This window comes from Ictidomys tridecemlineatus, chromosome 4 (assembly GCF_052094955.1).
Source record: "Ictidomys tridecemlineatus isolate mIctTri1 chromosome 4, mIctTri1.hap1, whole genome shotgun sequence".
NCBI lineage: Eukaryota > Metazoa > Chordata > Mammalia > Rodentia > Sciuridae > Ictidomys > Ictidomys tridecemlineatus.
The window spans coordinates 102,145,303-102,164,983 of record NC_135480.1 but is presented as its reverse complement, the minus strand read 5'-3'; the positions used below and the strand labels follow the sequence as shown (position 1 = coordinate 102,164,983).

At 53.8% G+C, this 19,681-nt stretch overlaps 2 protein-coding genes across 5 annotated transcripts in view; one reads left to right on the top strand and one right to left on the bottom strand.

Moving 5' to 3' along the window:
• The window catches only part of Bcl9l (BCL9 like), a 29,198-nt gene extending 21,142 nt beyond the window's left edge, over window positions 1-8,056 (top strand). For all 4 annotated transcript variants that reach the window (XM_013359983.4, XM_040285333.2, XM_005328340.5 and 1 more), the window contains 5 exons: window positions 824-1,034; window positions 1,196-1,280; window positions 1,363-3,655; window positions 4,028-4,309; window positions 4,692-8,056. In XM_013359983.4, coding sequence (XP_013215437.2) covers window positions 824-1,034; window positions 1,196-1,280; window positions 1,363-3,655; window positions 4,028-4,309; window positions 4,692-5,785 — 3,965 coding nt within the window. In that variant the 3' untranslated portion in view covers window positions 5,786-8,056. The remainder of the gene's footprint in view (window positions 1-823; window positions 1,035-1,195; window positions 1,281-1,362; window positions 3,656-4,027; window positions 4,310-4,691) is intronic.
• Window positions 8,057-8,122: 66 nt separating this feature from the next.
• On the bottom strand, window positions 8,123-10,576 carry Cxcr5 (C-X-C motif chemokine receptor 5). Its single transcript, XM_013359949.4, has one exon. The coding sequence runs from the start codon at window positions 10,428-10,430 to the stop codon at window positions 9,471-9,473; it is 960 nt and encodes a 319-aa protein (XP_013215403.2). The 5' UTR covers window positions 10,431-10,576; the 3' UTR covers window positions 8,123-9,470.
• Window positions 10,577-19,681: the final 9,105 nt, after the last annotated feature.

Here is a 19,681-nt window from a genome sequence, read left to right as displayed (position 1 = left end):
CCCACATAATTCTTGGTGACCAGAAGTCTGCATTTACTGTTTTGTGAGAGGAAAGGGAAAATAGTTTATTTTTCTCCATAGCCTTTCTAACCTTCTCCATTTTTCAAATGGATTTTTTTTTTTTTTTTACTTGTGACATAGTAAATATATTTCTTTGATCTATCCCTTGTACAGGCTGGTAAAATAGTGTTCCCATTGTGTAGATGAAGAAGCTGAGGCTTAGAGGGAGAACATGTCTTGTTCATAAATCACCAAGTCAGTTAGTGGTGGGGCTAGGATGAATCATTGAATCATCAGTTCATGAAACTTCTTTGTGCCTGAGTTACTAGACTGTACATAGACACACACACACACACACACACAGACCATAGCAGGAAGGGTCAGAACAGCTAAGGAACACTTTGGTATGCCTACCCTGGGTTCAAATCCTGGCTCCTCATTAGCTGGGTGTGTGACCTTAGGTGAGTCAGTTCATCCCTGCCAGGCTTGTTTCCTCCTCTGTAACCTGGAGTGTGATGCATTCCTTCCAAAGGTGTGGATTACATGAAATCACAACTGTAAGTATCCAGAACACCAGGCATGTGGGAGCCTACTGGTAAGGGCCACGTTTTCCCTCTCCCTCCTCTCCCTGTGGACACTACTCTTGCCATCCTGAGCAAGGACTGAGCTTGGGCAAACAAGATTGGTGAATATACCAGACTGCAGGAACAAAGGACCCTCAGAAAGGCACTGGGAGGCAGTGGGCTTCCTGGGCAGGAGATGCCAGCTGGTTCTCCTTGCATCTGAGACACTTACCCCTTTCCTCTCCTCTCTCTTTTTGCAGATTGTAATGTAGCAGACCCAGCCATGGCGGCCCCACAGCTGGGTCCCGGCCAAACTGCCCAACTGCCCCTCAACGAGAGCAGCGCGCCAGGCCCTCCACATGGCCCCCCACCAGGCCTTCGTCCTGATGCCCCCGGGGGTGGGGGCGGGGGTGTCCCTGGAAAGCCTCCCTCACAGTTCGTGTACGTCTTCACCACACATCTGGCCAACACGTAAGTGCCTCAGGGGAGACCAGGTCTGCTGTGTCTGCCCAGTGCCCCTCAGCCTGGGGTTCCAAGTGAGCGTGTACAGGGGGGCAGGGTAGGCTGGGTGAGGTGGGGGGCTCCCTCCTACCCACCTCTCTGAGCTGACCGTGCCTGGTTCTCTGCTGCAGGGCTGCAGAGGCGGTGTTGCAGGGCCGGGCAGACTCCATCCTTGCCTACCACCAGCAGAATGTGCCCCGGGCCAAGCTTGACCAGGTGAGTGTGGTGCCTGGTTTGGCTCTGAGATTGATTAGGATGTCCCTTACCTATCTTACACTCTGCTTTTGTCCACCTGCAGGCCCCCAAAGTGCCACCCACCCCAGAACCGCTGCCCTTGAGCACACCGTCAGCAGGTACCCCACAGTCCCAGCCACCTCCACTGCCGCCGCCACCACCCCCAGCCCCTGGCAGTGCCCCACCTGCTCTGCCCCCGGAGGGACCTCCTGAGGACACCAGTCAGGACTTGGCCCCCAACTCGGTGGGAGCTGCCAGCACAGGTGGTGGGACTGGGGGCACCCACCCTAACACCCCGACGGCTGCCACCACAAACAACCCTCTGCCTCCCGGAGGAGACCCCAGCAGTGCCCCTGGCCCCACCCTGCTGGGGGAGGCTGCACCCACTGGCAATGGGCAGCGCAGCCTGGTGGGCTCCGAGGGCCTGTCCAAAGAGCAGCTAGAGCATCGAGAGCGTTCCCTGCAGACGCTGAGAGACATTGAGCGGCTGCTGCTCCGCAGCGGAGAGACTGAGCCCTTCCTCAAGGGGCCCCCAGGAGCAGCCAGTGAGGGGGGCCCACCAGCACAAGCCCCTCCTGCCCCCCAGCAGCCACCCACAGCCCCTCCTAGTGGGCTAAAGAAGTATGAGGAACCCTTGCAGTCCATGATTTCACAGACACAGAGCCTCGGGGGTCCACCACTGGAGCATGAAGTGCCTGGGCACCCCCCAGGAGGGGACATGGGCCAGCAGATGAACATGATGATGCAGAGGCTAGGCCAGGATAGCCTGACGCCTGAGCAAGTGGCATGGCGCAAGCTGCAGGAAGAGTACTATGAGGAGAAGCGGCGGAAAGAGGAGCAGATTGGACTGCACGGGGGTCGCCCTCTGCAGGACATGATGGGCATGGGAGGCATGATGGTGAGGGGGCCCCCGCCTCCCTACCACAGCAAGCCTGGGGACCAGTGGCCACCTGGAATGGGCGCACAGCTGCGGGGGCCCATGGATGTCCAAGATCCCATGCAGCTCCGGGGAGGACCTCCCTTCCCTGGTCCCCGTTTCCCAGGCAACCAGATGCAACGGGTGCCTGGGTTTGGGGGCATGCAGAGTATGCCCATGGAGGTACCCATGAATGCCATGCAGAGGCCTGTGAGGCCAGGCATGGGCTGGACTGAAGACTTGCCCCCTATGGGGGGACCCAGCAATTTTGCCCAGAATGCTGTGCCCTACCCAGGTGGGCAGGGTGAGGCGGAGCGATTCATGACCCCTCGGGTTAGGGAAGAGCTGCTACGGCACCAGTTGCTGGAAAAGCGGTCGATGGGCATGCAGCGGCCCCTGGGTATGGCCGGAAGCGGCATGGGGCAGAGCATGGAGATGGAGCGGATGATGCAAGCACACCGACAGATGGATCCTTCCATGTTTCCTGGGCAGATGTCTGGTGGTGAAGGCCTGGCAGGAACACCTATGGGCATGGAGTTTGGTGGAGGTCGTGGCCTCCTGAGCCCACCCATGGGGCAGACTGGGCTGAGGGAGGTAGACCCACCCATGGGGCCAGGCAACCTCAACATGAACATGAACGTGAACATGAACATGAACATGAACCTGAACGTGCAGATGACCCCGCAGCAACAGATGCTGATGTCGCAGAAGATGCGGGGTCCTGGGGACATGATGGGGCCTCAGGGCCTCAGTCCTGAGGAGATGGCCCGGGTTCGGGCTCAGAATAGCAGTGGCATGATGGGCGGTCCACAGAAGATGCTAATGCCTTCACAGTTTCCCAACCAGGGCCAGCAGGGATTCTCTGGGGGCCAGGCACCCTACCAAGCCATGCCCCAGGACTTGGGCAACACCCAAGACATGTTTAGCCCTGACCAGAGCTCAATGCCCATGGGGACTGTGGGTACCACTCGGCTCAGCCACATGCCTCTGCCCCCTGCATCCAATCCTCCTCCTGGGTCTGTGCATTCAGCCCCCAGTCGGGGACTGGGCAGACGGCCCTCAGACCTCACCATCAGTATTAATCAGATGGGCTCGCCGGGCATGGGGCACCTAAAGTCACCCACCCTTAGCCAGGTGCACTCACCCCTGGTCACTTCACCCTCCGCCAACCTCAAGTCACCCCAGACTCCCTCGCAGATGGTGCCCTTGCCTTCCGCCAACCCTCCAGGACCTCTCAAATCGCCCCAGGTCCTCAGCTCCTCCCTCAATGTCCGTTCACCCACCGGCTCACCAAGCAGGCTCAAGTCTCCCTCCATGGCGGTGCCTTCTCCAGGCTGGGTGGCTTCGCCCAAGACAGCCATGCCCAGCCCCGGGGTCTCCCAGAATAAGCAGCCGCCTCTCAACATGAACTCTTCTTCCACCCTGGGCAACATGGAACAGGGTGAGTCAGCTGGATAGGCCAGTGGGGTTACTGGACTCCAGTTGGGCACCTCTGTGGTGGGTGGGCATGGGCTGGGTCAGGTGGTGGGAGTGGTGTTGAACTTTGTCTGAGGTACCATGTACATGTCCCAGGCATTTTGAGGGGTCACACTTGGGACTTGGGATCTCCCCACTGCCTGGGGCCCTGAGGCTACAGGAATTGCTTTGAATATGGGTGGGCTGTGGTGGTTGTGAGGGGCCTGTGTTCAGTGGGATGTAGCTGTGTCTGGTGGGGTTAGGTGGAGATTTGGTGGGCTGACCTCTTCCTAAACCCCTATTAAAGCAGCAAATTCACTTTCCACTCCCCACTTTCTTTGTCTCCCTGCTTCTATAGGTGCCCTCCCGCCTAGCGGCCCTCGGAGCAGCTCCTCAGCGCCTCCTGCCAATCCTCCCAGCGGCCTCATGAACCCCAGCCTACCATTCACTTCCTCCCCAGATCCCACACCTTCCCAGAACCCCCTGTCACTGATGATGTCCCAGATGTCCAAGTACGCCATGCCCAGCTCCACCCCGCTCTATCACAATGCTATCAAGACCATCGCCACCTCAGACGACGAGCTGCTGCCTGACCGGCCCCTGCTACCCCCTCCTCCACCATCCCAGGGCTCCGGGCCAGGTGCGAGGACAGGCAGGGGCCACTGGGAATGGGAAGAGTGGGCATGGCCGGGAGTCGCCCCTGTGGTCGTGCTGGCGTCTCCATGCTTCCACAGGGCTCTAGGCGTTGGTCTGAGGTCCGGGGCCCTGTTCCCATTCTGGTAGTCATTCAGTGAAACCCAGCCCACAGCACTCAAGTGGTCTTTTCTGCATCCCACACTGTGTCCATGGCAAATGGGGCCAGATCTTGGGCTCTTGGCTTTTAGCTTAAATTTTCCCAGTCCCTTCCCTTGCAACCAAGGGCAGCTGGCCAGTGGTAAAAGGTGGGGAGTGGGGAGAAGGACTGGTTCTGTCTTCCCCAGCTGGTGCACACAGTTCTGACCTCCTTGTCCTCTTTCTTACAGGTATCAGCAACAACCAGCCCAACCAGATGCACCTGAACTCCGCTGCTGCCCAGAGCCCCATGGGCATGAACCTGGCAGGCCAGCAGCCCCTGTCCCATGAGCCCCCACCTACCATGTTGCCCTCCCCCACCCCTCTGGGCTCCAACATTCCACTGCATCCCAATGCACAGGGGACAGGAGGGCCTCCCCAAAACTCAATGATGATGGCTCCAGGGGGCCCAGACTCCCTGAATGCCCCCTGTGGCCCTGTGCCCAGCTCCTCCCAAATGATGCCCTTCCCCCCTCGGCTGCAGCAGCCCCATGGTGCCATGGCCCCTGCTGGGGGTGGGGGCGGGGGACCTGGCCTGCAGCAGCACTACCCTTCAGGCATGCCCCTGCCTCCGGAGGACCTGCCCACCCAGCCGCCGGGCCCCATGCCCCCCCAACAACATCTAATGGGCAAAGGCATGGCTGGGCGCATGGGAGATGCATACCCACCAGGGGTGCTCCCTGGGGTGGCATCAGTGCTGAACGACCCTGAGCTGAGCGAGGTGATCCGGCCCACCCCGACGGGGATCCCTGAGTTCGACTTGTCAAGGATCATCCCCTCTGAGAAGCCAAGCAGCACCCTCCAGTACTTCCCCAAGAGTGAGAACCAGCCCCCCAAGGCCCAGCCCCCCAATCTGCATCTCATGAACCTGCAGAACATGATGGCGGAACAGACCCCGTCTCGGCCCCCCAACCTCCCGGGCCAGCAGGGCGTCCAACGGGGGCTCAACATGTCCATGTGCCACCCTGGACAGATGTCCTTGCTGGGAAGGACAGGTGTGCCCCCACAGCAGGGCATGGTGCCCCACGGCCTGCACCAGGGGGTCATGTCCCCACCACAAGGCCTCATGACCCAGCAGAATTTCATGCTGATGAAGCAACGGGGTGTGGGGGGCGAGGTCTACAGCCAGCCCCCCCATATGCTCTCCCCACAGGGCTCCCTCATGGGCCCCCCTCCCCAGCAGAACCTCATGGTGTCCCACCCCCTGCGGCAGCGCAGTGTGTCTCTGGACAGCCAGATGGGCTACCTCCCAGCGCCGGGCAGCATGGCCAACCTGCCCTTCTAGTTGTCCCATTGGGGGCTGAAGCTGGGCAATATTGCAAATATGCTAACCTTAAAAAAGTTTCTTCCCTCCAGTGTTGGGATGGCCTGGGTCCAGGGTTGGGGTAGAGGGGTGGGAAGGGGCTTGTGTGGGGAGTGGCATTTGTGGAAACCAGATGTGCTGGCAGCTTAGGGGGAAGTGGCAGAGTGGGGTGGGGGGGTTTGGGATTGGGGTTTGTTCCGTTTCTGCCTCCAGGACTGCCCCTCCCTTCCCTCCGGATTCCTATGGAACCTCTATTTTCCCTCTTTCTCTGCACCACCCCCACTTTCAACTATGCTTTGGGTCCTTGGGGGAGAGGTGAAGGAGAGGAAGGGTCTCCCCTTTTTGTCCCTTTGTTCCGCTTTCTCCTCATTGCCCAAGCTCCACTTCTCTCCTCTCGGTTTCTCTGCTCCTCCCGGTTTTCCTTCTGTCTTTTCCTGCCTCATTTCCTTTCCCTGCTGACGTGGCTGACCCCTTCTCCCAACCCCCTCTGCAGGCGGCTGGCCAGGTGGGCAGGTGCCAGCCGGAGCTGTAAATAGAGCGCTGCGCTTTTGTGCTGGTTTGTGCGTGTGCTGTATTTCTGTGTTTTGATAGAAGTCACACAAAAAAAAAACAAAGGATAAAAGAAACCCTTTCCCCTTCTTCAGATGATTGCCCCCTCCATTCCCCCCTGGACCCAGGGACATTCAGTCCTACACACCCACCCCTCCGTTTGCAGTGTCTCTGGGTCCATAAAGGATACCATTTCTGTCCCCTCTCCAAATAGTAAGACAACAAGATGCCCACACCTAAACTGAGGTCACACCACCAAGGCTTCCACCTGGTGAGTCCTAGCAGGGCTGAGACCCCAGGGTGGCAGCCTGTCCGCTGCTGAGTCATTCAGGGAGAAACGTGTGCACGTGTTTTCCCACACCAGTGACATGGCCCCGGCTTCCTGCTGTGGATGTCTGGGTGCCCCTGCTGCTACATCTTAGCCAGAACTTGAAGTCCTTTATCCCCAGTCTGGGATGAAGAAAAGGAAGAAGGGGCAGTATCTGGTGGCCCCCTTGAGTGGAGCCACGGATGAGGTGGTATGATGCCACTGGAACCCATGGCTGCAGTAGCCCTGGGCTAGGTAACCCAGGGTGGGGGGGCCCTGACTCTTCCAGAGGCCGCCACTTACTTCTTACCAAAGAAGGAAGGAACAGGGTTTGGCTGAGTCAGTCTGCTCCCCTCCAGCCTCCACCCCCTGAGGATGGAATGGGGGAAGTATTGGAGGGGGCTGGGGAGCATCCTGCCGCCTTGACTCTGCCTGCCCACTTGCTGGCAAGGTTCCTCTGCCCAGGCTCAGGGCTATATGGACCAGATCTGTCTATGCCACCCAGGCGCAGCCACTGCCTCCCAACACCCTCTGCTCTTTCCCAGAAGAGCTCCTTACCCCCACTGGTCAGAGCTGAAGCCATACATGACTGGGTGTTTAGCCCCCCTTGGTCCCAGGAGTAAAAAACTTCTCCTTTTCTCACTTCCTTTCCTGCCTTGTGAGGTGGCAGGGCAGTTCCCTGGCTGAGGCCGTTTATGCCCTGCCTCCAGGGCCAAGGGTCATTCTAGACAGGGTGTCTTCTACCAGGTCCCGGTCCTTAGCCTTCCTGACCTGCAGGCCTGGCCTCGCCTTGGCAGCTGTAACACAAAGGGAATTCACGCCCACTTCTCCCAGTCTGGTGCTGTCCTCTAGGTCCACCATCAGCCAGGTCAAGCGCCGCTTCCTTCTCCGGGGCTGGCTGCAGGCTCCTGATTCCCTTAGCACCTCCCAGGGGCCATGGCCAGGCCCTCTGCATTGGGTAGGGGGGCACCTGTCCTCCATCTGCCTACTCTCCTTCCACCTGGGCCCTATGCCCTGGAGCCCCCACCCCTGTCCCAAGACTGCCCAAAACTATCCTCCTTTAAGTGTTTCCTGCTCTGAGGAGAGGGCTCAGACCACAAAGGGCCCAGGGCCCTCCAGGTCCCCTCTACTCTCACCTCCGCCACTAGCTTCCTAAGGTGAACTCCACAGGTCAGCCTTCTTCCCTCCATCCATGGCCATACCCCCAGCCATTTTGTACCATTATATAAATATATATATATAAATATAAATATATAAATACAATATGTGAAGACATCTTCTTGGTTTTTATTTTGAAACAATTTTTAGGCTTGTTCTGGGGGTCTCTGTGCTGCCTGTACTGTATTGACCTGTTTTATAGGTGCCTTTTTATTAAAAAGAGAAAATTCAGAATCCAACCTTTTGCCTTTTTGCTTCTGTGTCTGGCTCCTCCACTGCCCAGCTTGCTCTTGGATACTGGGAGAAAAGGGGGGATGCCAGGAATTCCCCTTCATTCTGTGGTAAGGGCACAGTCCCCCAGGCCATACTTCTGATTTCCAATGGAGGCCTCCAGTGGTCCTGACTGATTTTAGTGGAACTGGGCTATTCAGAGGGTCCCCAGCAAATGCAGGAGTCCCTGATCCTCTACCCCAGATAGAGGCTGAGAGGGAGAGTCCAGAGTGAGCGAGGAGTAGCTTCCTCTGGTTCCATCTGACTAGTATCCTCTGAGGGGCTGGGCATGGCTTCCTGGGGCTTGGGGACTTCCCTGCCCAGGTCTGCTTCTCACACTGCCCTGCCTAAGGTGACACCATGGAGTGGGGGGGGGCTGGATGAGATGACTCCAGAGCACCTTTCCAGGGGGCCTCTGTCTCCATTCTTACTCATGGCTAAGGGTCCCCTCCGCTGTGGCCAGGACCCTCTGCTCTAATTTCCATGGCCCCATTGATTGTGAGGAGGGTGGCAAGGAAAGAACGAGTCTGCCTCCTTCCATCAGTGCCCAGAGTTCACCAGGACCCTGGATCCTGCCTCCCCTGGCCCAGTCTGGGAGCTCTCCACCCACCTCTGTCTGGTCCCGGGGCAGACAAGACAACTGGCTTTGATTGTCCCTCTCTGGGGGCTTCGGTGGGAGTTTTTCCTTTCTTCCACCAGTCTCCTTTGCTGGCTTGCCTTCTGCTGTTCCTTAAGACACTGGCTAGCTTCCTACTTGGAGTCTGTCCTCTGTAATCCAGGACCCCTTGGCATGGGGCCAACCCAGTGCTGGTTTGGTCACTGTCCGTGATCTAAAGAAGATCAGTCCGAGCTTCCTGCTTGGTCAAGACAGTTGCAGAGTTGATCTGGCAGAATGTCCGAATTAAGGAACTAAGAATTGTTAAGGCCACACTCTGTCACTAACTGGCCATCTCAGTTTTAATTTCTGCTCATCCCCAGTTCCAGCTTCTCCTGGCTCCATTTGGCATGGGGCATGGGAGGAGAGGTGGGTATCTGTGGCAGTCAGCAGCCCTTAAGAGGATGAGTTTATTCTGGGAGGGGATTGACTTTCCCTGTGGCCAGGGCTTTGGCCAGCTAGGGTGAGAGGTGTGTGGAGTCCTCTCAGCCCAGGGTGATGCAGATGGGTACAGAGACCTTTTGCTTTGCTTTTGATCTGCTTTCCCCTCCCTGGACTCCAGCCTAGCCTCAGGGCTGGTGGAAGAGTGACAGGGATGTCCTAGACAGAAGCTGCCTCCCTGCTGGGAGGTAGCCAACATAACACTCAGGACCCCAGCTCCTGTTGGAAGAGACTCCACCGCCACTGCCTGCCCCGAAGAAAGCAGAAACAAAGAGGGGTGCTGGGACTTAGAAGGTGGTGAGGGAGGTGGCATTCTCTGACTCAGACAGACTGCTCTTGCGCCAGCCAGGGAAGAGCTGGCACAGGGAAGCAGGGCCGGTGCAACCCAGCTTGGTCAGAAGTCGAGACAGGTCACTTCGAAACTTCACTCCAGCGAAAGTGTAGAGCATGGGGTTGAGGCAGCAGTGGGCCAGGCCCAGGAACTCGCATATGGTGATGGCCACCGGGAGAGAGCCATTCAGCTCACAGCTGTTATCCACTGCCTTCAGTCTGGCCAGGGTGTCCAGGAAGATGACAATGTGGTAAGGTGACCAGCAGAGAAAGAAGATGCTTGTCACCAGGATAGCCACTCTGACTGCTTTCTGTCGCTGAGGGCGCCGCTGGGCCTGGCACAGTCTGTGTACCACCCCCACGTAGCACCAGCCCATTACCAGCATTGGCAGCAGAAAGCCCCCAACATGGTAGAGGAAGCGGGAGGTAAACCAGGCATTGGTTTCAGCTTGGTTCTCCTGAGGGAAGGTGCAACGTGGCAGGGAGTCATTGCTGTGGGGTTGGCTGACCGTGGCGAAGAGGATCTCCGGCAAAGCGAAGAGGAAGCCTGCCAGCCAGATGGTTGCGCAGGTGATGTGGATGGAGAGGAGGCGGCGGTGACGGTAGGCGTGGACGGCATGAACGATGGCCAGGTAGCGGTCCACAGCGATGCAGGCTAGGAGCAGGCTGCTGCAGTAGAAATTGATCTTGTGCAGAGCAATCACAATTTTGCAGAGGGAGCTTCCCAGGACCCAGCCCACAGAGCCTTCAGCGATAGCAAAGGGCAGGATGAAGACTAGTAGGAGGTCAGCCACCGCCAGGTGGAACAGGAAGGTCTCCGTAGAGCTGCGCGTCTGCCGGTGCCGCTCGAGGATCACCAGCACCAGGATGTTGCCCATCAGACCCAGGAGGAAGATGAGGCTGTAGGCTACAGGCATGAACACAGCCTTGAAGGAAGTCAGTAGGGGCCCCTCAACTGTGGAGCAGAAGTGACTTTCCTGTAGGGGGGTCTCTGTGCTGTCATTGTAGTTGGCAAACTCCTTGTACTGCAAGGACAAGGAGATAGAAGGGTGAGAAACTGAGACTCCATTTTTCCAGAGGAAGCCTAATGATGCGTAGATGTTTTCTATCCCTTCAGGAGGCTTTTGGCCCTATTCTCTCATATGTCCTGCTGATGAAATTCTAATTTTCTTTGGAGTATCCTTGAACAAATCACTTTGTCATTTCTGACTTCCTTTTTACATTCTTATCTATCTATCTATCTATCTACCTACCTATCTATTTATTATGATGCTGGGGACGAAACCTAGGGCCTCATGCATGCTAGGCAAGTACTCTACCACAAAGTCACACCCCCGGTCTATAATTTCTGTTATTCTTCTGTAAAAGGGATTAATCCCTCACAGGTTGATGAAGAGGATGAAAGGGGATATATGCTGTGGATATGCTTTGTAGACTCTAAGGGATGGTGTACCTGTGACTTATTTTTTATTTATGTGTCCTTAGGTATGGAAGGATGCAGGCTGGGGGACTGGCATCAGGACTGCCATTTGGAGACTGGATCTAGTTGGGACAAGGAGATAACTGTTCCAATTCTGAACAGAATAGAGGGCACTGAAACTGGGGATCCCACTGGCAGGGAGGGAGAGTGGGTACTGATGTGGTCTGCTGATTTCTTCTTGATCTCTCCTCCTATTCCTGCCTGTCTTCATTATCACTGAAATTGTGGCAGCGACCTTCCATCTAGTTTAATCCACATAAGAAACTCAAGGCATGCCATATGACTCTTATTTTTAGAGGAGTGTTGCTGAAGATCAGGTTTGTTTGAACTCATGTTTATCTAACTCTGGAGCCAATGAGCAGCACCACCTGGGCTTGCCTTGAAAGATGCCTGGTGAGGGCAGATGCCTATCCCTAGCAAACTCTCTAGGTGAGGTGAGCCCCAGAACAGAAGGCTCAGGGGCAGAAGGAAGTGAAGGAGGCATCAGACCAGGCCCAGGGGAGAGAGGGAGCCTGTTTTAACTGAAGGGGGTGTGCCCACTATGTCTCCGGAAGTTCCCTCCTCCCCATCCACCTCCTCTCTCCATCAGCACCCCCACCCCAGCACTGGGGTTGTTTACCAGCTAACCACAGAGGAAGACATGGTGCCTGTTTTCATACCTTTCACTCACAGCTGCCCCTGCACCTGCTCCTCCTCACCTCCCAGGTCTGTTCTTCCCACCCTCCCCATCAACCCCATCCCCGTGCAATGCAAAACCAATGATACCCAACTTTTTTGTGTGTGTGTGTGTGGTATTGGAGATTGAGTGCAGGGGCGCTCTACCATTGGGTTACATCCCCAGCCCTTTTATTTATTTATTTTACTTTGAAACAGGGTCTCCTTAAATTGCCAAGGCTGGCCTCAAATTTGTGATCCTCCTGCCTCAGCCTTCCAAATAACTGGGATTGCAGTCATGCACCACCGTGCCTGGCATAATTCCCAACTTATGTGGGTTCTAAAGACAATTCTATAAATGATCAGCCCCAGGGAGGCAGAGGTGGGTGGAGTACTCTGTCCCCTCTCTGGGTGGTCTCACTCAGCCCCCTTTCGTGGGGGAAGTGTCTTTCACAAACAGTGGGTCATTCACTGGCTGCCACAGGACTTTCTTGCCACACAGGAGCCCCCAAATGGTTCACACCCTCACTCCCAGTGGTGGGAGAGCCCATTCCCCACTTGGGTCTTTCCTTCTGGTCTCTGGAGAAGATGACTCCATGAGAAGGGGATGGAGAGATACAGTGATGCAATGACAAAGCCATCTGCCACCCCCCCAGCAGGGAGGGAGACGCTTCTTGTATCGCCTCAGTGCAGCCTTTCTTCACCCTATTGTTCAGGACTGCCATCTCTCCATGGGTCCCTTTCCTGCCAACTTCTCCACTTCTGTCCACTTCTTGCATGGAGGACAGGGTGAGTCTTCTAACACATATATCCCAACTGGGTGGCACATGCCATAGTCCAGCTACTCTGGAGGCTAAGATGGGAGAATCACTTGGTCTCACGAATTTGAGACTAGCTTGGGCAACAGAGTCTCAAAAGCAAAACAACAGCAAAGAAGCCCTCCACAAATCTCATTACATCAGTGTCCTGCTTAAAGTCCCTTCCTGGTTCCCTGCCACCTGTAAGCAGTGTTTGTTTCATTTTGTCTTTATCTATTTTTTTTTCCAATTTCATATTTAATAGCAAGGCCATGATAAGAAAAAGGCTTTTTTTTTTTTTTTTTTGGTGCTGGGGATTGAACCCAGGGCCTTGGGTATGCAAGGCAAGCACTCTAACTTCTGAGCTATATCCACAGCCCAGAAAAAGGCACTTTTGTGATAAGGTTCATCAGGAGAAGAATGGAGTAAGTGGAACTCCTTGCATGCATTCACAACAAAGACAGTGAGTACTTGAAAGAAATGAGGCTTCTTGGCAGGTCTCCTTGGCAGGGAAAGATGTTCAATATACATTGCTAAATTTCAGAATCAGTTGCAGTCATTCCACACAACATGATTCTGTAGACTTAGCAAGTGCCCTTGATTATATATAGAATGGTTCGTTGGAGTCGAGGATCCAGGTTCTCCTTCTTGCCTTTGAACCAGAACTCTTCAATCTTTTTTTGGGGGGTGGGTGGGTAGGGGGATACCAGGGATAGAACTCAGGGGCACTCAACTACTGAGCCACATCCTCAGCCCTATTTTGTATTTTATTACAGGGTCTCATTGAGTTGATTAGCAGATTGCCATTGCTGAGGCTGGCTGTGAACTTGCAATCCTCCTGCCTCAACTTTCCAAGCTGCTGGGATTACAGGCTTGCACCAACACACCCAACTGGAGCTCTTTACTCTTCATTTATTTATTTTTTTGGGGGGGTGCTGGGGATTGAACCCAGGGCCTTGTGCATGTGAGGCAAGCACTCTACCAAGTGAGCTATATTCCTAGCTCTTGAGCTATTCACTCTTGACTATGTGGTCAAAAACACATAGTTTTTTTTTTTTTTTTTTAACTTTGTCTTGTTTATTTATTTTTTTTAAAGTGGTGCTGAGGATCGAACCCAGCACTTCACACGTATGAGGCAAGCGCTCTGCCACTGAGCCACAACTCCAACCCCCAACACATAGGTTTTTGTTTAAGGAAATTGTTCTATTTTCATTTGCAAGTCATGGACCTCTACAGTGAGACCTAAACTCCTTTGAGGACCTTTAAATGCCTCCAAAATGTATATTCCTCTGATCTGTCAAACCTTATCTTCCATGTTACTGTGTTAAGTACTCTGTGCTCCAGGGATACCATTCTACCAGCTGCTGTTCCCAACACCCCACCTGCTCCTTCCACCAAACTTTTGCTCAAACTCCTGCTTTGGCCCAGCAGGCCTGTCTCCTCAAGTTTGCCTACGTAATTCCTGCCCTTCCTTCAAGATCCAGCCTCCTACATACAGCCTTCCTAGTTCCTTCCACAAAATTACAGCCTTGCTTGGGGTCAACAGGATTTAGTCTGCTTTTATATTCTGCAGTTCTTGCCTCTTGCATCTATCTAGGGTTCTTTTGCCTTCTTGGGAATTGTTTTCAAGAGTCATTTAATATGACCCATTGGCCTCTTACTGCAATTGAGCAGGAGGTCAAGGGGAAACAGAGGTGAGCCGTCCCCCTGCTGAACACAGGCTTCAGGCAGGGAGGGGAAATGCGGAGGTTGAGGCAGTTAGTGGGGCTGGACTCCACCTATCTGGGCAGTGGCTGGAGCCTGGCTGCCCCATAGTTCAGGGGAGGGCACAGGACCAGCCAGCCTATCTGGCCCACAGGCTCAACTTCTCACCCGCCCTTCAGAGTATCTAGGCTGATTGGTTATTGACTATTTAAAGTCAACACGTGGAACATCTCTCCAGGGACCCCATCTCCAGAGAACCCAAGTTTGTGGGAAGTGGTCTGTCTCTTTCTCCTTGACAATAGGTATTGGTTTTGCAAAGTGCGCAGAAAGAATGGAAGATGGGAGGAAGCTGGTTTGAGGGGTACTGGAAGTTGTCAAACAGACATTTTGGGGGTTTGTGAGTGACATGTGTTAAAGCCACTTCTCATACACAGGAGTTCTCATTGCTCCCCCCCAAAACAAAACAAAACAAAACAAAACAAAACAAAAAAACTCTTAGTAATGCAAGGTTGGCTTTGCCCCTGGTGGAAAGAGATGAAGAGTCAGGAATCCCGAATGCTGTGGGGCCTATACTGCTTACCAGAGCGCTCGTGACTTACAACAGAGGGAGCGCAGGGTGGGCAGCTGGATGACAGGCTCACTCACTCTTTGTCATAAGAAGCAGCAGAAACCCAAGGCCCTCATGCCCACTCTGATGGCAACAGACACCCTGTTTGGACACTTCGGGGGCCCATTTGGGGCCATAGCAGCATGTGGCACCAACAGGCACCCACCAGACCACAACCAACACACAGACTAGGAACCCCTGCCCCAAAGAAGGCAAGAAAACATGAAAACTGCAGTGAAGCTGGGCACAGAGCTTTTGGGAATCTAGTTAGAAAATTGCCATGAGTACTGGGGCAGGGTGGGGCTAGGGCAGCATCTGGCAGCAGGGTGGAGTAGGGAAGGTGGGGTGCAGAGATTCAAAATACTTGGCCCAAGGTGGGGTCCACAAATGTTCCTCTTCTCCTTCCCTCCATGTAGGACCCAGGCCCCTCCCTGGCAATTAAGATCTGCAAACCCCATGTGACTTCTGTGAATCACGAGGCCACCTTAATGCCCTGGACTGGCCAGGATCTGCTGGCTCAGATTCTTTGTCAGCAGGTATTGCAGGGTGAGGCTGGTGGTCTAGGGCATTCCTCAGGGATCTACCCTGGCCTCTCTCCTCCTTAGCAGATGGAGACAGGGCTGGGGGATACTTTAAACGATTCAGAGTTCTCCATGAGCTGGCACCAGAGGCCCAAAGTAATCAGGTGGGATTGCATGAGTGAAAATAGAAACAGGTGTGGTGGCAGAGGCCTTTAATCCCAGCAGCTCAGGAGGCTGAGGCAGGAGGATCGCAAGTTCAAAGTCAGGCTCACTAATTTAGCGAGTTCCTAAACAATTTTGCAAGACTCTGTAAATGAAAATGGCTGATACTAGTGGGTTCAATTGCTGGTACCAAAACAAATAAAAACTCTAGTTTTTCTAAAAACAAACAAAACAGAAAAACCTAAGAAGAACCCCCCCCCCCAAAAAAATAAATAAATAAATAAGAGGAGAGAGACAAAACATCAACTGTCCAGGGAAAAGTGAGGGAAGAGCTGGTCACAACAGTTCGTGAGAAAAAAGACTTGGGAGTTTGTGGACTGAAAGCTTAAAATGAGTCATTAGAGTGATGTGGCTTGTAGTAAGGTAACGTCATCTCTAGGTGAACAGAAGCCTCTGATGGCAAGCCTTTGGTTGGTCTGGACAAGGGATGAGGTGATCACTTTGCTGAGGGGTTTAGAAGACTGTCCTGGAAGGAAGTTTTCAGGTTCCAGGGGTGAAGAGTCTGGGAAAGAGAACACTGGAGTCCATGAGAGCTGTCTTCAAGAATTAGAAAGAGCCCCCGTGGGCAAGAAGCAGGGATAAACCCTGGTGTGAGCTTCCAGGGGGGCAGGTAGGAGGAATGGGCTGAAGTTAAGGGGTGGACTTTCTGTCAAAGGAGGGATAACTTTCCAAAGACTAAATTGTCTAACACTGGGAAGGAGCCCTTGTGATGACAAATGTTCAAGTGCAAGTTCATGGGAAGAAATTCCTGCCTGCCCTGGGAAGGAGGAGACTGGATGTGGCCTTCAGCTGCCTAATGCGCCCAGCTCCTGTTCTGGGCTCCCGGCTCCCAGCTCGCAGCTCCCTGTTCCCATTCTGATTCTCCCATCCCTTGTCCAGGACTAGTGGTTCTCAGCATGACCTTTTCCCCCTCAGTACCAGAAGTCTTTTCTCCCCCAGCCTGTCCTGCAACCAGTGAATTTCCCAGCCCTGAGGAGGGGACAGGACTACCCACCAAGCACATGGCACCCCCCAGGCCCAACCTCAAGACTCCAAAGACTGAGTCACCCTGGGCTAGGGAGGCATCTACACACAGAAGCTGATGGATCATAGCTGTGGCCATGAGGACCACATGTGTCTCTGCATGGACATCCCAGTAGTCAAGAGCTGGGAGTGGAGCAGCCAGGGCCTCTGTCGTTTCATTCTTCAGCCGTGTGAAAGCCCAGGGGTCTGGAGGAGTGAGATTGGGCTCCTGGTGTGGATGTAGGTTTGCACCTCTCGTCCCACTCTTCTTCCTGAAGGCCCACACTCTGAAGATCATCTGAAACTCTTGCGGGTCATTTGTTCCAGCTCCTCCTTTTCCCTCTATCCCTCTTTCAGGAGCAAGCAGTCAGACCCCTCTTTCATCTCTCTACCCAAGGGTTTTGGCCCTTAAGAGTGTGGCACTGCTCTGGCAGTGGTTTTGGGGGAGACTTTAAGCTACTTTCACCTCTGCATTGAATCTTTAGATTTAAAGGGATCCCCACTTTGCACCTCAATATCAGATTGCATTTTAGGGACTGCAAAGCACCTGCAGACATGTCTCCTAGCAAGTTCTTAAAACTATCTCCTGGGATAGTATTGATTTGAACTATTTCACCCCCACCCCCATTCCTGAAAGAATACTCATTTTTGTGTTCTGATTCTCCATTTCAAATACATGGCTACTTTTTTCTTTCTTTTTTTTTATGGACAAATACGTTTATTTTGTTGATTTATTTTTATGTGGTGCTGAGGATAGAACCCAGTGCCTCACACGTGCAAGACAAGCGCTCTACTGCTGAGCCACAATCCCAGCCCCACATGGCCAGTTTGAAAAGCTGTCCTGCCAAGAGTGGGGTCAGATCCAGTTTGTGACACCAAGGAAGGCAAGAGAAACTGACAGAATCTCTGTGGTCTGTGTGCCTGAACCTAGATTCCCCCCAATGTCGATCCCTTCCAGGATGGCCTCAGGCCTCTCCCTCATTTCTGACTCCTACAGCTACCCTGCAGTTGGGCCTTCCACTGGGTTCCTCTGGGACTTTTGAGCTGGTTGCTGTGGGGGGATCCTTCCCTGCCCCTAGGTAAAGCCCAGAAAAGCCTGAACTGGTTTTGGTTCCTCTTCTTCTCACCTCTTGGGTGAAATGTGACAGTGATGTGGACTGGATTTGTAGTCTGTGATGCTCTGGTCTCACTGAGGTCATGGTTGGTGGTGATGGGGTCAGGTAAAACCAGGTTCTGGGGCTTAGACCAGCCTCCCCCTGTTCTATGGCAGTTGGCTGGTATGTAGGGCAGGGCTGGGGGGATAGTTCATGACTAGCCCAGGTCCTGGTTCTACCCAGAGGTAGTACTTTCTCCAATAAAACTTCCTCTAGACAGGATCTTCTGTCTGTCTATCTAGACCTGTCTAGACCTACCTTCCCAACAAGGCGGTTCCCTGGCATGTCCACCCTGAGGTCCTGGCTACCTTCTTTCCAGTTCTTAGCCATCTAGATTTTTTTTTGTTGTATCCTTCATTTATGAAAATTAATAGCCCACCTGAGAAAAGCAGGCATTTCATTTTATTTTTTGCAGTACTGGAGAATAAACCCAAGAGCACTCTACCACTGAGCTGCATCCTAAGTCCTTTTCCTTTTTTATTTTGAGATAGGGTTTCACTAAGTTGTGGAGGCTGGCCTCGAACTTGTGATCCTCCTGCCTCAACCTTCCAAATTGCTGGGATTACAGGCCTGAACCACTGTGCCTGGATGAAAGTAGGCAGTTTAAATGGTCAGAGTGATCTTAGAATTCAAGAGCAGGAAGGGAACACAGAATGGCCACTCCTTGGTTTATGGACAAGAAACCCAGTTCCAACCCCAACACTGAAGTGTAGAACCAAATAATCTGGAAAAATGGACCACTACTTAGTTTGGACAAAGGCAGGGAGGGGAGTAGGAAGCAAAAGGAATAGAAGAAGCTGGACGGATTCCAGAGGGGAATGTGAGCTAAGGATTCAACTGTACCCTAAGTCAACAAATATTTTCTTGGGCCAGGTGTGGTGGCACATGCCTGTAATCCCAGCAGCTTGGGAGGCTGAGGCAGGAGGATCACAAGTTCAAAGCCAACCTCAGCAACTTAGGAAGGTCCTAAGCAACTTAGCAAGACCTCATCTCAAAATCAAAAAAAGGGCTGGGGGTGTGGCTCAGTGGTTAAGTGCCCCTGGGTTCACTCCTTGGTACCAAAAAATATTTACTGCAGCAAGGGGTGGCTCAGTTGACTCAGTTGTTGTGGTTTAGTATACACAAGGCCCTGGGTTCCATCCTCAGTTCTATAAAAAAACACAAACTCAAAGCAACTGTTTAAGAAGGCACTCTGGCAGGACCCTTCTGCCTGCTCTTCCAGCCTAGAGCCTCTGTGCTATGACGCTGCTAAGGACAGTCTACTGAGCAGTGCTGCTCAGGGCCCTGCAGGGAGACTAGGCTGGAGGGGGATGGTCTGCATTTCCAAGGGGACAAGAGCCTCAGAGAGAGAGTATTCAGGAGGTAGGTGAAGAAGGGAGGGGGCACTGGTGGTGGCTGATTAAAGAAAGGCTCCAGAGCCTGCAGGGTTTCCGGACTCCTGGGCTCTTGGCTAGACCCTGATTGAGGGGTCCAGGCACATTCAGATGCCTGGATGAGGACCACCGGCTTAAGGTGTAGCATGAAGCAAGTTGCCAGGTCTCTCTCCTTGGGATGGAGCTTTTCTACACGACATGGAACTTGCCCGGTTATCCCCCTGCCACCACCTGCCTCTAGTAGGTCACGCAGTGAAGTGAGGTGTGCAGTTAGGGGAAACTTTTGAGGTTTCTCAGAAGCCAGGAACGGACAGATCTCCAGGTGGTTATTAAAACATCCAACTGGGTCAGGGCTTGTGGACAGCTTGAAGCTTCGGGTAGAGGACACCCGGCAGCCTATGAGGTGCGGCCAGTGGCCGGCCTGGGGCCGGGGCAGGAGTACATTGCCTTGGAGGGCAGTGAGGTTGTAGGTTGATCTGGGGCACAGCCCAGACCTGTGGTTAGACTCAGGGCCGGCTGCGTTGGCGTGCCTCTGGGCAGTTACAGAGGGCCTGAGCTTAGAAGGAGCTCTCACTTGGCTCTGCTGTTGCTATCCTGAAATTACTAACACTTTTTCAACAAGGGGCCCTGCATTTTCATCTGGCATTGGACTCG